Here is a 16,782-nt window from a genome sequence, read left to right as displayed (position 1 = left end):
AAGTCCGGAAGGTAATCCAACATTTTACTGTAATATAGAATATTTATTTAACTGCATTACATTAAACTATATGACAAATACAATGCTTTAGTGTAATTTAACAGAATCGCGAGAAATGGAACAAACTTTTTCTCTTAATTTTTGGATAACTTTTATGTTTTTTGTTTTTATATTGACAGACTTGTGATGTAAAATATCTCACTGTCATTTTCATTAAATGTAACACATGAATAACACTGCTATTAGCTTAATTAGTATGCACTAATAATAAACACAGCTGGTGGGTGTTTGCACAGGCATATAATTACAGTAAGCAGTGGATTCTATTTATCAGCTAATGTAGAGATCAAACTAAATTCAAACTAAGTCACATTTAATAATCCTCTTTAATCTCCTGTTGGTCCGCTGACCGCTCCCTGTCCTCAAACTACTCCAGATGTTTCTGCTCAGCTGTATGACTCTGCACCTCCTTCACAGGGGTAGCGATGTTTTGGTAGGATGGCGGTCACTTCTGGTAGGGGCTGTTTTTCCCATTCACCCTGGAAGAAAAATTTTATGTTACAAGTAATTGTTTTATTTAAAGGCATTTTCTTCTGTTTCTTTTCAACAAATGTCCAGATACTCCATATGTCTTCCTTGGTTTTTTGTTAGGCTTCTTTATGTAATACACACAACTTTGCAGTCTTGATCTCATTTTAGCACAAACATTTATAGTAAACATAATTTGCTAAGTACAATAAATGTGTAAATGTCTTCAAAAGAAGACTTGATGGGTAAAACTGACAAGGAAAGGCACAAAATTAAATGGTCACAGAATAATGCAATTCAGGAAATAGAATTTAGGCTAAACCAATTACCATAAAAACTACCTCTACTATTACATCACTGTTAGTAAAACTTGATTTTCTTTTTCAGGTTATTTAAATCAAGCACTTACTCATTAATACGTTTGAGACACTTTACTCTAGTCACTTTTAATTTGACAGCGGTTATCTTTGTCTAAATTTAAAGTTTGCTTGATAATCAGAAACATTTTAAGTGAAAAATCTGTAAGGATTCATGCCAACATGTTGAAGCAGCACATTGTTGTGTACAATGCTTTGAGGCTGCTCTGAGGCTGAGCCATTCAGCCTCTGGTTGTTTGTTAGAATAATTCTAGCCTGTACTTGCTGTATCAACTTACAAAGTTTTGTAAGCATGAACAAACGTATTATAAAAGAAATCACTGAGGAACAATGAGAATGACCGCAAGTATAAATGCTGACTTATTTAGTTTTTTTTTCTTATATATTTTTATCTTGAGCTGTTTTGCCTTCCATTAGTTCATAGACATGTCAGTGTGAAAAAAGACCACATGCTGGGCTTGACATTAAAGGTCTTTTAAAGTGATAAGGTCCTGCTTTAGTAGATTTTCCACCAGGCATGGTGCTTTAGTTATTGTATTTTACCTGACATATTCCCTTCCGTAACATTTCTCTTCTAACCACATATTTTGATAAAGCTGTCTTAGCTCCATGTCACTAAGCTGTAGAGTGACATTAAAAATTATTTAAATAAATTGGTTTTAAATTTGTCTTCTGTTTCTAAGAACCAGAATTCCCAACTCTAGTGTTGTGAGGAAAGAACATTTCTGTGCATAAATCTTGATTAAGGTCATCATTACATTTGAAATCAATTTACTCACTCTCATCCCAACATCTTGGAAGTTTGTGTGGGTTTATTTTACTAAAACAGTCTGAGTCTCACTCTTCTGAAATGATATCCATCTTGATTTGGTTAAATTGGTAGCTTGCCAGTCCATTGTAGCTTGTAAATATGTGTGTATTTGATGAGTGAGGGACTCACAGGAAAGAGGCGTGCAGTGGACTGATTGCAGTGCATGGAGATGGGAGCTGTGTTATAAAGAGAGTCCAGCACTTCTCCGGCAAAATCATCCCAGTGCAGCTGAGCATACTGATCTGTCACACCAAAATCGCCACACACACACTGGTCATTTCCATGGAACCTTGATGGGAAGAGTGGGAGAGATGGAAAAAAGTTCACAAAAGAAGGAGACGAGGTATTTTAAAACACTTATCGTTGCTTTTAGAGGATAACGGTGTATTGGGTTTGAAGGGCAATAAAATCCCAATTTGTTTCTCTAATTCTTCACAGATCTCAGGAACATTTTGTGCTATTGTGGCTTAAGTTTCCTCCCATTTAGGTTGGGTTGAATGAAAATAGCTCAGGTTTGCCAGATTAACTATCAAACCAACAAAGTCCATGTTTTATCCAATGTTAACAAGAACTACTGCAAAATTTTACATTTAATTTTTTTTTTTTTTTTTGCCCTTCCTTTTGATTGTGTGTTTTGGTCCTTGTGTGTGTGATGCATTTTAGATTGTTTTTTTTTTTTTCAGATTCAAACAATGGAAAAATGCATCTCCTTACCTTTTAAAGGTATAAAATTCCAAAAATATAATTCATATTTAATATGTAGAAGGAAAGAATAATTGTAAAATATTGACGTAAAGTGGAAAAATATTTTACAGTAGATTTTAGAAAGCTGAAATTGTTTTGACCCCGGGTCTCCTCGTTTTCATTGTTACTGCTAATCATTCACCCATCTCAGTTTTTTTTATATTAATAATTAAGCATTCCTTGAAATGTATTTGGTCAAAATTATTGTAGTATTTTTATGTTTCTCATTAAAAACAGCAGAGCTATGCAAACAGTCTGAGCCTCATACGTACGAGAAAAATACTCCTTGGAATGCATTTCATATAAAAATATATTAGTTTTGCTTTTCTACTGAAAAAAAATGTGGAGTTTGCTAAACATACCAGCATTAACAGCATTCTAAAAAAGCAAATATATAATTCCTGATTGATTTGAATATTTCTGACTGAAATCGGCATAAAAAACAGACAGGTTTAAGACATTAGTAATGATTTAAAGATCTTTCTGCAGTACCTGTTAATGAAGCTAAAATATTTCTGCAGGTACCCTGGGTCAACGTGGCTCTTGCAGAGCTCCAGTTGAGTCCGAGGGTAGTAATGAATATAATTGACGCACATTTCTTCCATGATGCCAAAACCTCCCTGTGGAGATAAGAGCAGAACAAAATAATGAGTGTGAGGAGCATCAGAGGGGGAACTAAGGGTTACAGTGTTAAAACAAGTTTTCGTTTAAAGACTGAAACTTCGCACCACTGTAGGCTTGCTCCTGTCCTCTGTGTTGTAAGTGCACTTTGTTATAAGGACGTCGCTCTGCAGGATAGAACAATAATTACACAAGAAATATCAGCAGCCAGTTTGGCGTCAAACAGAAATGTGTTTTGTGGATCAGAGATACTGTTTGGTCAGTCTTCTGGGAATTTCCCATCACATCTCAGATTTTACAGCCTCCTTCTATTTACATTCAATTTAAATGCTTCACACAGTGGTAAGAATCTAATGCACTGCTGTGCAAGCAAAGGGGAAGAAAATATAAATAAACTTGAACCAGATTCTTAAGAATGAAATAAAAAAAGAAAGCAGTTGAATGCATTACGAATAAATAGATAGATAGATAGATAGATAGATAGATAGATAGATAGATAGATAGATAGATAGATAGATAGATAGATAGATAGATAGATAGATAGATTGTTTTTCACATATGAAATATATACATACATTTTTTATTCAAAAATCCACAAAGTGTTATACTTACTGGTAAAATATTGATCATTTTCTTCAGAACTCGGATTGTCTACATGTAAGAAGAGAGCAAATTCAGCTGAACAAAAGGATTCATGAGTCAAATATCAATTGTGCTTCACATTAAAAATCAGCTTAGATATGATTAACAATTAAAACAGGATGCTTTTATTGTTCTCCAGAGTTAACCATTCATTTCAGCATAGTATTTTTGCATCATTCTGTACAAATACTTTAATTACAGAGAAGAGGAACAGCAGCCGTTTCCCTCCCCAGGACTTTTTATACTGACAAATTTTAGAAAATGTGTTAGCTTGGCGGAGAAAGTTGTAACAAAGGCCCTCATATGTCTAACGAGGCCTCAGGTTCTGAATTAAAACCACTCAACATACATTTAGATGAGTCTCACATTAGATCATATTGAGATTTTATCACATAACGGGTGACGAGCGTATACATATGTAGCATGCAAAAAGCATGCGTCTGGGCTGTAACTCAACATATCAATGCCGCTGTTTCTCAGTTTAGAGCTGACAGATAAGGTCGTTGCATCTTTGAAATTACAGTGTTTTGTGCCTGATGAGGCCTTAAACCATGACATGAGTTATATTGTCGTTACCGCTGGAAGTAGGAGGCTGTTGTGACTGTAGCTCCCCCTTTTGGTGGATGAAGAAATGGAAAACAAGCCACATCAAACCCACCAAAAAAAGTCAAAATGTGGAAATGCTATCTAACACAGAAATAAAAAAAGTGCCACCTCTGCCTTATTGGTATTTATGTTTATAAACAAGATGTCATTAGTTTTGTCATTAGCTGCCAACCTTCATGTGACAGGAAACTACCTCAAGCTGTTGGTTGATAAATTAATGGTTTTGTTCAAGAAAAGAAGCATTTTATTATTATTGTTATTCTTGATCAGGAATTTTAAAATAGCAACTGTCTCCTCTAAAGCAGATTTTTGCACACAATCACATTAGCACTCTAGCACAGCCAGCTGCTGCAGGAAGTTAGCACAGTAGCAGTTTGTAACCCCCATGAATAATTCCTTAAAAATGCTTTTCAAAGCTGGTATAGTAAAATATATATTGTATTAATTTTATTTCTTAAACTATTTTATTTATATTGTAATTTTTTTACTAAACAAGTCATCATGGCAAGAGTTTATTAGAAAATGAGTAATAGACTGCACTCTGTTTTGTTTCAGTTTCCCGGAAGATGAAGTGGTTAAATGACAACATGAAGAAATCTTTAAGCTTTTCCTATTTGTTAGAATAATATTGGAGAAAAGCTGTGATGTGGCACCTCGTTTGCCCACATAACACTTTCTGTTTGGAACGTGGACACTTCTTTCTTCTGATAAACTTTTTACTGTTTAGTTGTAAGTTATGGATTATCATACTTATGAAACAAGACGAAAAGTTTTCACATAGGGAAAAGAGCTTGATTTTCCTCCTGAAATTTTTAAACTATATTTCTGAAATCATTTAAAGTATGATTTTTTTAAAATGAATTTTCCAATCTTTTTGTATTAGAATACAAATAGCAAAAGTGTATCATTACAGCATTGACATGGATAGAGATGTCCTTTCTTTCACCTGGTACTCTGTACTGAAGTGTTGGTCTTCCTGTACCACTTCCAGCTCTTTCCCTCCCCTCACCAAAACTGTTCTGACCCCACGGCCAGCCAGGTGGGTGTGCAGCTGGGAGGCAAATACATAGATACCTCCTGGAGGCAAAGCCTAGAGAGACAGCCGGCAGACAAATAAGAAGAGTTTTTAGATTACCAAAAAATCTCAAAGCTGAGCTTCTCAACTTTTGAACCATTAAGTGATGAAGCTTTTATGTACGTACAGTCCGGGTGCACTTAGATGTGCAATACCCAGTGAGATAGAAGGTATGCTGCTTTGGAGGGATCGCCATGACAGGAGTGTAAACGAGGCCCAGCTCCATGATCCCTGCATCGTACCGCCTCAGGTTGGGAGTGTAATGCAGTCGTATCCCAGATGAGTCATGCCTGCCTGCATTAAAAATACAGACTCATTAATGTTTGATGTACGATAACTGTGATACTTGAAAAATATTCCACAGGTAGGGTATTTGTACACCTTCCCAGTCTTTGAAAGATGTAAAAATGAATATGTTTTTTTTCTTTTTGTTTTCTGTAGCAGCCTTCTGCAATTTAAGTTGTCTGTGATCATTGAAAGTGTCAAATAGACACTTTATCTGGTCTTGTCCTGAGATGTGTTTGGAAGGACTTATGGTTTGGACAAGACAAGGAAATGCTAACTGTGTTTTTTTTAACAAACATAAGAAAAGTTAAAAGAAGTGTGATGTTATAGTAACTTAACATTTTTAACTTACTGCGAATTTTGCAAGTCATGAATTTTAATTGAGATGCACTGGAATTGCCTGTTCCACTTGATCAGCCCTTTTAAGGTGGTCAGAAAGTCAGTTTGTGGTGAAAGAAGATCGGAAGTTAGCTATTTTCAGTATCAGAGTAAGGTGTTTTGAATTAATGAAAGAACAGAGAAGCTGTGCACACATCTCATATGTCTTCTCTTGCTATGATTCTTAATGATAAATCAGGACCTAACAGAAAACATTTTCTCATTGGCACACCTACAACCTGTAATATTAAATTTAGCCACATATCTTCTGGTTAAAACCTCTAGATTTCTCATAAATGCAGAAACATGTTTCAAATTATTCATATCAAGGAAGGAACATGAGAATATTAATGTGAAATACACAAATATTTCACATCCAGATACATATTTGCAAAAATCAAATCAGCTAATCTAATTAGAAGAGGCTAAAACTCAGCGAAATAGACAAAACAAAGCTCCGTCTGTTTTTATTTTTCTTAAAAGAATATGTCTGCCATTGGCAGTACATCCTTCAGTTAAGTATTGATGTGTGTACTGTGTGTACCAGATATAAGGAGAGGATTGTGGTAATGGACTTCCAAGCGGAGAAATCTTGAGGAACCAGGTCCACCTATGGCCAGGCCTGCATCAGGGGGATAGTAAAAAGCCTGCAAGCACACATATCCATGCACACGTGAAATATAAGATTCATGAGAAAAACCACAGCAGGAGTTTGTGTAGTGCAGTGGCTAATTGGACGACTTACAATTTAGAGTTCATTTAATAATTGTGTTACAACTAGACTCATGTTTTATAGTAATCAAGATTTTCCCTTGAAAATAAAATACTTTAAAAATGTTTTATATGAATAAATTAGTCTCTAGTACCTGAAAGGTAGTAGAAATATTAGAATTTGTTTCTTTACAAAGAAAAGTTGCGCATCAGATAATTTGACTTTTGTTTTTGAACCTATCAAATAATTTTAAATTCTATGCTGGCATGTAAAGTGTATTTTTCTAAAAAAAACATTTTAAACTTGCTCCTCCACTGTTTCAAAAGGACAGTTCTCCATAATTTATTTCTCCCTCTTTTTTCAGCTGCTTTACAAGGCTTCAATACCCACTTCTTTCAGTGCACTGCCTAGGAGAATAAAACAACACTATAAGAAGGTGATGAAAGAGGCCTGAATATTTCCAACCTAATCTTGTCTTCACAGCTCACAGAAGGCATCCTGCTTGTTTTTGTTTAGCTGGCAGATAATCCAATCGGAGAGGGGCCAGGCTTGCTTGTGATACAGTGGGAAGCGGTACAGAGAAATATGGTGACAGCCTCGCTGTTCCCTGTCCTCTTTGCTTTATGTGGAGAGCAGGCTGCTTTACTTACTCAGCCGCTGCTTTGTTACCGTATGGCCTTGTGCTCTTCTTCTGTGGAGTTGAAAGTTTGTCATTTGGACAAAATCTGCAGTTAATCCATATTTTTTCCATACTGAAGATTATTGATTTTAAGGCCAATATTTAATCTGAGCAACATGTTTTCTCTGACAGGAAATCATATTAATATTTTGGAGTTTAAATCTTATAGAGAATCTGTGGAGGAAGCTAAAAAGTAGGGTGATGCCAAGGAAACTTTTAAACCTGAAAGACTCGGAGCTCATCACCAAAATTAAATAATTAAAATTCATGGATTATTGAGAAGGTTGTAAATAAACATTTTGTTTGTTTATTCAAGTTGTACAAGACAAAGTTTACTCTGGCCAGGGCATCTTCTCTGTCACAAGAAACTTAGGAATTATCTCCATATTTTTCACCACAGCCATTGTAATTACTGACTAATCCCACAATAGATATAAAAAAATATGCGAGATTTTATTGGGGCACAGAAAAAAGAATGGCTTTATTCTTTCCAGCTAATTATTCAAATGTAACATGCGCTTCTGCAAGTTTTAGTCTGCTATTTCTACAATGAAGAGATTGCCAGTGGCACAAAAAATGCTTTAAAACTAGTTGAAAAAACACAAATCTAATCTTAAGGACCCATTATGATTTATTTATTTTTGTATCACCTCTAAAACGTTTCATTAGATGCGTTCATGAAGGGTTTTCATTTGCTGTTTTTGTGGGTGTATTTTTCTCTTTTCATGTCTGCAAGTTTATAAATATTTGTGTGCTTCCCACATACAGACTGTCTCTTTATAGAAGAGATGTGTGTGGGAACATCTTTACAGAATTTTAAAGACTGCAGCTCCAGGCTTTAATATTACTAGTGTGGGAGCTTTTGTTTGTCTCTTAAAATAGGTGCAAGGTCTGCACTTAACCAAGTTCGTCCCAATGCTCTGTTTCAATTAGATGTTCTGTATTTACATTAAACCAGGGAACTATATACAGTTATTTTTGCTCTATATTTTGGTCTTTGCATATTTAAATATTTTTTTTATAAACTGATGACATTTAACCTAATTGTCACATCTTTAATTTGAGTATGGACACTTGGATTATTTGTCATGGATGTTATTGTGGAAAGGCCCCATTCATGTTATGGAAATGACTTCCCATCATACCTCAGCCCCCATTGCCCAGGCAGCCAGCACATGGCGGCAGAAGTTGAGCTTTTTGGGTTTCATCTTGTCGTCACAGGAGCCGCTGTACTGTGGTACCTCTCGCAGATCTGGTGCACACTCAAACACTTCGATATGATGCACGATGGCTTCGTTACCTGGAGTTATCACAGACTCATACTAGAGGAAATAGTAAAAAAGCAAACAGGTTTTTTATATTAATTCTTTCAAGTATTGATAAAAATGCGAAGTATTTATTATTTTAAATATCCTTATACCATGACAATGTGGTTCTTGGGCATATCATCAGGCAACTTCTGGATGAAGCACCAGTAGGTAGTTTCTTGGTTTGGTATGATGACATTTGGAGCAAGAACATCCATCGTCTTCACATCTGGAGGCAGAGTGGGTGATGGCATGTCAGGGCGAAGCATCAACACTCTCTGCACCCCCATGTGGATTCTGGACAGGTTCAGATCTCCAAGAGAGGCAAGTGGTTGATCCAACAAGCCATAGATGATGTGCACGGTTCCTTCCTGATGAGTCAGAGGAGAAAGGTTTTAAACAACTACAAAGTTAAATATGGGAGGCTGATGCACACAGACGCACACACACACAGGAAATAAAAGAACAACTCAATAATAATGTCTTTTCTTACCTCTATGACGTAATCTCTGGGATCACAGGTACTAAATGGTCTTTTGAAGAGCAAGTAGAATCCATCAGCTTTTTGTTTAGCTTCAATCAGCTCGTAGTCTTGATGGCTATCCAGTGATACATGGCCTTTGCTGTCACTCCATGCGTCCTGGAGGAGATAATGAGGTGAAACAGGACCACCTGGAGACCTCAATCTTTAATTACAGTACTTTGGAACACCATCATTTACAGGAAGGAAAAAGGAAATATATACAATACATTTTGGATTTGTATTCATCCTCCTATACTTTGCCATGCCTACAGTAAATTAAATCCAGTGCAGCCAACTGTCCTTAGAAATCAGCTAATTAGTAAATGAAGTCCAACTGCGTGTATTTTAATCAGAGTAAATACAGCTGTGGTGTGAAGGCCTGAGATGTCTGCTAGACAACATCTGAGAATAGAGAATCTGTTATGGCAATTATTTTTCATGATTTTCATGAATCTAGTCTCTGTAGCAAGAAGAAAGCCATTGCAGAAAGAAATCCCTAAAAAGTCATGTGTTCAGTTTGCTATAAAAATGTAGAAGACAGTGCTCTGGTAAGATGTTACCAAAACTGAACTTTTTGAGTTACATGCAAAACTGTAATAGTGCAAATCTAACACTATAGGACATCCTGGCACTGGTGAAACATGGTGGTGGCAGCATTATGCTGCTTAATGCTGTTCTCCAGCAGGAAGAGGAAAACTGTCCAGAGTGATTGGGACGATGTATGAAGCTAAATGCAGGGCAATACTGGAAGAAAATCTTAGATTTTTAAAACAAAATTCAAAACCAGGCATAGTTTTTCCGTTACCTCTTTAGTTAAGCGCTACTTCACGTTGGCCATTTGAAATATCAATAAAATATGTTGAAGATTGGAGCTGTAACATGAAAAAATGTGAAAGAAATTAATAGGGTTGGAATACTTTCGTAAAGCAATGTAAATCCTCCGCCATAGCAAATGATCTGATGAACAGATGAGCTAGTTTGTTGGTAAGGTACCCTATACAGCAGTTTGAAAAAAAAAGCATTTTGAAGTGAAAAAGAAATTATTATAATCACTGTGACAATTAAGACAGCTACAGAGTAAATACTGTAGCTGTATTTACTCTGTAAATGACAGAAATATACAGAAAGTATGTTTCTGTCAAGAAATATACTTTCTGTATGTATTTCAAGAAAGGGCAAAGGTAAGTAATAATAGATTATTAAGACACAGATACTACTTCTGTAATCCCAATAAATAAAAAAGAAACTCAAAGTTGGTTACTGAGTAATAATTGTGACAAATGGCAGCAGTTGTAGTCAGTTGTTTGATGGCGAATTATGATATAATTCATAAAAAGAACTAGCTAGAAAAAGAGTGGCATTTGGTGTTGTGAAACCTTCTCCAACCTGGCAAACAAGATGTTCTTCTTCTCTGCCAGAAGGCTTTGTAGCCTCGTCTGAGTTTCTCACATTCCTACCTGTCCAAAATAACACCTAAGATCTCTCATTTTCATCTCCTCACTGTTACTCTTGTGTAACTGTCCCACACAAACTCCATGGATTTTGAAGACATCAGTTTAGAAAGTGTGCATTTTGTAGAAATCTAATAAAGCACACCATAGTACACCTTGTCCAGTGTGAGTTAGAAGTTTGCGGAGAAAAAAACTGAGATATATCGGGTGGCTGGGCCCAATATATCTCCTTAAGATATAAACCTTAAAACATTACTCACTGTAGAATTTTAGTGATAGCATCATGTCATAAAATTATTTTAAAATTTAGCTGTTGCTGCTGTCTTTGTTCTTATATGTGACAAATATTATTTTTTTTCTCATTAATCAGATGTCCGCACTGATTATTTTTTTTCTTTTGCTCTGTTGATGTTTCCTTGCAGACACTGATTAGGTAGTGAGAGACCTAATCAGAGACAAAATAATACCAACAAATTTCCAGTTAAAATTTCTTAAGAACTGTGTGAGGCATAATGGGGAAAAAAAAGGCATTTCGCACATCTTAATTAACATGTGATTTGGCTTTGATATGCAAATATCTGCTAATGATTCCCAGTAGAGCTGCAGCTATTAGTGCAGTTTGACTGATTTCCAATTAGGAAGGCTTGATAACATCTTTAGCGACTCTGTGATCATGCAGCAAAACTCTTCCCCAGGCTGCTTGTGCAAAAATGCCTTTCCCACACCCCTACAACCATGGAGAGACAAGGAAATGTAGGAAATCCCTACTCCTTAAGATTCTTTATAAAATCCCTGCAAAAACAAAAAAATAATAATTAATTCAAAACATACACCATAGACTAGCATCAATTTTACCCCAAAGTAGCTCCTTGTTCCATTGTCCCACAGCACCACCAGGTCTGCGTTGGTGAGTTCACCGCGGTCCGACATCCCCAGGACCACCCCGTGTCTGAGCTCTGCAACCCTCAGCTGTATGTAGATCTCCTGGGTGGCATAGCTGATGTTCCAGGCCAGCTGCAGGTTTCCAAGTGGGTCCAAAGGCATACGGAAAGGCATGGGGAGAGGTGGCAGAGAACTGGAAGGGCTCGGCTTTAGGCTGGACACGTCGATGGCGTTGGAGGGCGCCTGATACGAAGCCACTAGGATGACCATGAGGGCAGCCAGGCCAGTGAAATACATGATGGTGATGTCCTGAAGGCGGACGTCTTTGCTGAAGATCCTCATGCTGGTGGACAGATCCTTTCAAGTTTTTTCTTCAAGATGTTTTTCTTTTCCTTACTTCTCTTGCCAAAGTTGAACTGAAGTTTAAGTTGAAAAACAAACTGCGAGGGAACTTTTTCTCCAGTCTTGCTGTAAAAAAAGATGTGATTCTCCAGACTAATACACTCGAATTTGTCTTGTTTGATTTCAGGCCTCATATGACAGAGAGGAGACACTATTTCTTCCTGTGTTCTGTCCTCTCCGTCTGTAATGTTAGACAAAGTTTGACCTTCTGTGGAGCATCTGTACTTCTTATTTTCTATTTATCTGGTGAGATCCTCTATTGGTGTCCTCTTTCCTCTGAACAACCGTTACGTCTCTTCCGACCTCGTCCACCTCTTTGCTTTTTAAAAGACTCCTCCCTTGTGAGTTGCCTGTTTTTATCCAGCCTAATGGTATTACATTTGTTGAGGAAAATTGAATTGTGTTCTTTAAGCCCTGGGGGTCGGTCATGATTCTGCACGTCTGCCAGACCCTAATTGATCCAAATTCAGCCAGGGGCATTATCAATGATCATCATTTTGGACTAACTTAAGTTTATTGTTCTTTCTGTTCTGCTTTGGTAAGCAAATCACCAAAATGATTTTTTTCTACATGTGAATGTTTTCTATATATTCTCCCTACACTAGAGGCTGTCCCCCCATTGATTCAAACAACATTTCAGGGGCAGTGGGAGCTTGGGTGATGTGTAAACAAGGCATTAAGGCATTCGGTCCTCCTTAACCTATACCTTAGGCTACAGAAGACCTAATCTAACTGTCAATACAGGTTTTCAAGAGGAGAAGCGATGTGATCTAATAGGTTAGTAAAGTCACTGTGAAAAGGGTGTTTAGTGAAAAAAGTTTACTACAGTAGAAAAACACATTACAGAGACTGCATGAATTAAAATAAGGATTTATTTATTTACTTGCTTGGCTATTGTTTTCATTATTTGTTTTTACATCATGTGTGGTCTTCAGCAGAAAAATATTTATTTCTCACTTAAAATAACCTTTGCAAATTGTGGAAATTGTGATTTTACTTATTCATTACATTTTCAACAACTAAACATGTAAGGATTTATAATTATTAAACATATATTTTGATGAAAAAAAGTAGCATGATTTTTTTTAGAAACCGGATCTGTAAATCATTGCAGATCTGAAGCATAACAGGGATCTGACTCCATCATGTTTGGCTTCTTAAAAGAAAGTCATGGAGGTTTCCAAATTTTTGGTATTAATGTATTTATATTTTGTTGATATGCAAACATTTTTTTTCAGCAACAAGAATAGAATATGGGGTAATTATTTCTTTTAAAAAAATAACAGTTTTATTATATGGTTGGTGTCCAAAGCAAAAAGTCACTAGATGTTTTCAATCCCACTTACTATTAATTTTAAATAGAAGGAAGAAGTTGATATCGCCAGTACATAATGAATGTTTTTGCTGTTTCCAATGTTTTCCAAGTTAAGATGAATCAGTGAAAATCTTGAACTAAAACTCTTGAAAATTATCAATCAAATTTGTCAAATTTACAACAATCTCCAATTACATTTGGATTCAACACAAAATCAAAACTTCGGACACCATTAGCTTAAGGAGAATTGTAATGATTTTAATAAACAGAATCCTTTTTGTTCCCAATGGACTCACCCTATAGCAATAGCATAAGTGTTTACCTCAAAACCATTTTTTACCACATATAACAAATCGCAGCTTATTGCTACAAATCCCAAATTCAAACATTAAGTCAGAAATGTATTGATTACTTGTATATTCATACTCCAGAAAACAATAGAAAAACGTAGTGATGATTTCAAACCACTCTTTTTCATTGGAGAGGATTCAATAGATCTCAAAATTCCTTCAATTGCAGGTGAAGCTCCGGTACAACTCTGCGGCAGGGTGACTGCCAACTCTGAATGAAATGGAAAAGAAAAAGCTCTTATAGGATGTCAGACTATTGAGTTTTTGCTTTTTATCCAGAAGGGAATCATACGGGAAAAGCTTTGGATCAGAACAAAAAAACAGACAGGATAAGAGAAATCCTGCCATTGTGGTGGTTAATGTAATAAAAACGTCAAGTCCCCTTGGGCGCAAACAGAGCTCTGTATATTCAGAGAACAGCTCTCATATGAGGCTCAGTGACCTTCTCTTTGTCTCTACTTGCTTGACAGTAATGATTTCGTTCTTCTCCTTCATTCAGTCACACTTCTGATGCTTGGCCTGCTCTGCTTCTCTCCCATCACACGTTTCTCTGCTGGGGCGTCTTTCTTTCACTGTCTGCCTTCTCTTCTTCTCTTACAGGCACACTTGTCTTTCCGGTGCCACTACTGATGCGTCAGCAAACAGAGCTGAGACGCTGTAAAGTCAGCTGTGAATTGAGGAGAAGAGGTGTGGGGGTAGGGACATCGGATGAAACGAGTTATTACTCTTAGGATTTTAATGATTCATCTGAGCCGTTCTTCTGTTTGAGTGGGCTTGTTGTTATAACTTCACTGAAGAATTGGATGCATAAAGTTGAATATGCTGAACATTTTCTTTAATCCACACAGGGTCTAGATTTTAAATTAAATTAACATGATGGTGTAGGCTGGGGAGCAGGGCCACATCCCAACCACGGCTCTAATTATCCAATATTCTACTCACACCCAGTTCACCAATCAATCTCAATTTATCATGTTCATTTGACCCTGCCCTCTTTTTCTCCCTGCAGGGCATTTCATCAGTAGTCTTCTTCCAGTCCTCTTCTACGCTCAGCTATCTCCCTCTACTTCCCTCCTTCATTCTTCACTTATATTCACGTTCCTTCTTTTTCTAAGCTCCATCTGGTCTTAAGTTGCCCACATGCTGACGCTCCTCCTCTCAGTCCTCCAACAGCTAGTGTCCAAATGATGATGTATCATCACATCCCATATGACTCAACTCCAAATCTATATTTTCACTTTAATATGTACATGCACCCCCTCTCGTATTTTGTTAAATGTCTGCTTAGGAAGTTGCGCCTTGACCACATGCTTGTCCCCTCTTGCCAACTTCTTGCATAATTCTGGCAGAACATTTTAAACTCTAAACAGAGAAAGTGAAGTTTAACTGTCAGACTGTGCTGATTTCAATTTAAGTTTCAATGGTGTTAGCTTTAGTAGCTTCGCCTTAACTTGCGCCTCCACCCATGCTTGTCTTGGCCATCAATCTTCTGAACAGAATTAGAGCTTATCTAAATTATTTGCTTTCCTGAAACAGACTCATAGACAGCCCCACAGCATGATACTGCCACCACCATGCACCAGCTCTTGGTTAGAAAGCTTCACTTCAAAAGTACTTGTTGGCATTGTGAGGGAAGAAAAGAAAACTCAGTTGAAAGATCACTTAAAATAAATATTTAAAACCCCTAAAATAATGTAAAACTCATATTGGTAATGAGCATATGTAAAGTTTTGTCTGAACTATATGTGTATTTTGAATCCTGAAGAATAAATTGATCAATATATGTGCATAAGTCATGGTTTGTCAGGATAACATCAAATATCATTTGACTGTGCTCTTGTTAGTCCATATTGTTGATGATGTTGTTGACAGAGGTTATATTAAAACTGTACAAAGTATCCAGTATGATGGAAGAGGATATGAAGGAAAGTAGGAATGGTTTGAAATGATCAGATCTGTGGCCAGCGTCCCTGACTCCCTCTGCTGATGCCTCTCTGATAGCAGTGACCCATTTTTGCCACACTGTCATGGTCCAGTTTTGGTTTTATTATGTGATTTATTTATGTATTTTACTAAAATTGGAAGCACCTTTTGCAGACAGGACAATGTAAAACAACCCAAGCTATTTTTTTCAACAAAAATGGCAATAAAGTGTGGTCTTTATAGTGATCAGATCTTCTCTCTAGTTCACATCACCCTGTTTCCTCGTTGCATTTGTGGAAGTCTATGAAAAGCATAAAAACACATAAAAGCAGAATTCACCCTCCCCTCACACACACACACACACCCACACACACCCCCACACACATGCCCACACACACACACAGCCAATTCAACCATCTCATTCTCTGCTAATATAAATATTTCAACACCGCACACTCTCAAAGTGCTCTAATCTCCACTTCTTTCAGTCTGAATAATGAATGCAATAAAAACTCATACCACTGCCCTCAGCAGTGCCTCAAACTGCCCCGAGCCTGATCTGGATATGAGACCCAAGCAGTTGTAAGTTGGATTGGATAATTAGAAAAAAAGATGAGTAAAGAGGTTTTAGGAAAGAGTGGCTGGGAAAAAAAGGGGTGGAACAGATTTCAGCAGTGAGATAACTGAAACTGGACCTTATACTCAGGAAGCAAAGGGAGCAAAAGGACAAGTGACAGAAGAAGGTACAGGGAGAAAAATGATCCTTCAAGGGACAATGTGTCCATCTTCCTAATGGAGCTTGATTAAGGTTTTGTTCCTGATGAAAAGGCCAGTTTGTCATTGTGACTTGGCTGAACGCTCTGTGGTCAAGCGTAATTCTTTAAATTATTAATATGGATTTGGCTGTTCTAAAATAATTGATTATGGTCACAAAGAAAAAATAATAATCCTGTTTGGAGGACAAAGATTTGGAGTTTTATGGTTCCTATTCAATAATTGCAGGTATGCAATGCTGCACAAACGTTTACATAAATTCAAAATCAGCATGACATTTAATAACGCTTTTCGCTGTTTCCAACGAGGCGATTTTAAAGGAATCAGAAAAATACACGTGACATTTCATTTATCCCTATGAATAAAACAAAAAAATAGGTTTCAATTTCCTTTCATT

The 16,782-nt window shown here is 36.7% G+C and overlaps 1 protein-coding gene across 1 annotated transcript; it reads right to left on the bottom strand.

The window, feature by feature from the left end:
* Positions 1-17: 17 nt before the first annotated feature.
* Positions 18-16,726, bottom strand: dbh (dopamine beta-hydroxylase (dopamine beta-monooxygenase)). The gene is made up of 12 exons (XM_032569430.1): positions 11,595-16,726; positions 9,259-9,405; positions 8,879-9,136; positions 8,604-8,780; positions 6,612-6,714; positions 5,532-5,698; positions 5,276-5,419; positions 3,694-3,732; positions 3,189-3,248; positions 2,953-3,080; positions 1,846-2,005; positions 18-539 (listed from the first exon to the last, which is right to left on the bottom strand). Exons 1-12 carry the CDS (start codon positions 11,961-11,963, stop codon positions 447-449), a joined length of 1,845 nt encoding a protein of 614 aa, XP_032425321.1. The 5' UTR covers positions 11,964-16,726; the 3' UTR covers positions 18-446.
* Between the last annotated feature and the right edge of the window lie 56 nt (positions 16,727-16,782).

This window comes from Xiphophorus hellerii, chromosome 8 (assembly GCF_003331165.1).
Source record: "Xiphophorus hellerii strain 12219 chromosome 8, Xiphophorus_hellerii-4.1, whole genome shotgun sequence".
Classification (NCBI taxonomy): Eukaryota; Metazoa; Chordata; class Actinopteri; order Cyprinodontiformes; family Poeciliidae; genus Xiphophorus; species Xiphophorus hellerii.
This window is presented reverse-complemented; position numbering and strand designations above follow the sequence as displayed.

Excerpts from the sequence above, each read along its gene's own strand:
- dbh (XM_032569430.1), bottom strand. The coding sequence starts at position 11,963 with ATGAGGATCTTCAGCAAAGACGTCCGCCTTCAGGACATCACCATCATG. Across the intron at positions 8,781-8,878 it reads CCAAGAACCACATTGTCATG|TATGAGTCTGTGATAACTCC; the intron begins GTATAAGGATAT and ends TATTTCCTCTAG. Across the intron at positions 540-1,845 it reads CCACTGCACGCCTCTTTCCT|GGTGAATGGGAAAAACAGCC; the intron begins GTGAGTCCCTCA and ends TTTTTCTTCCAG.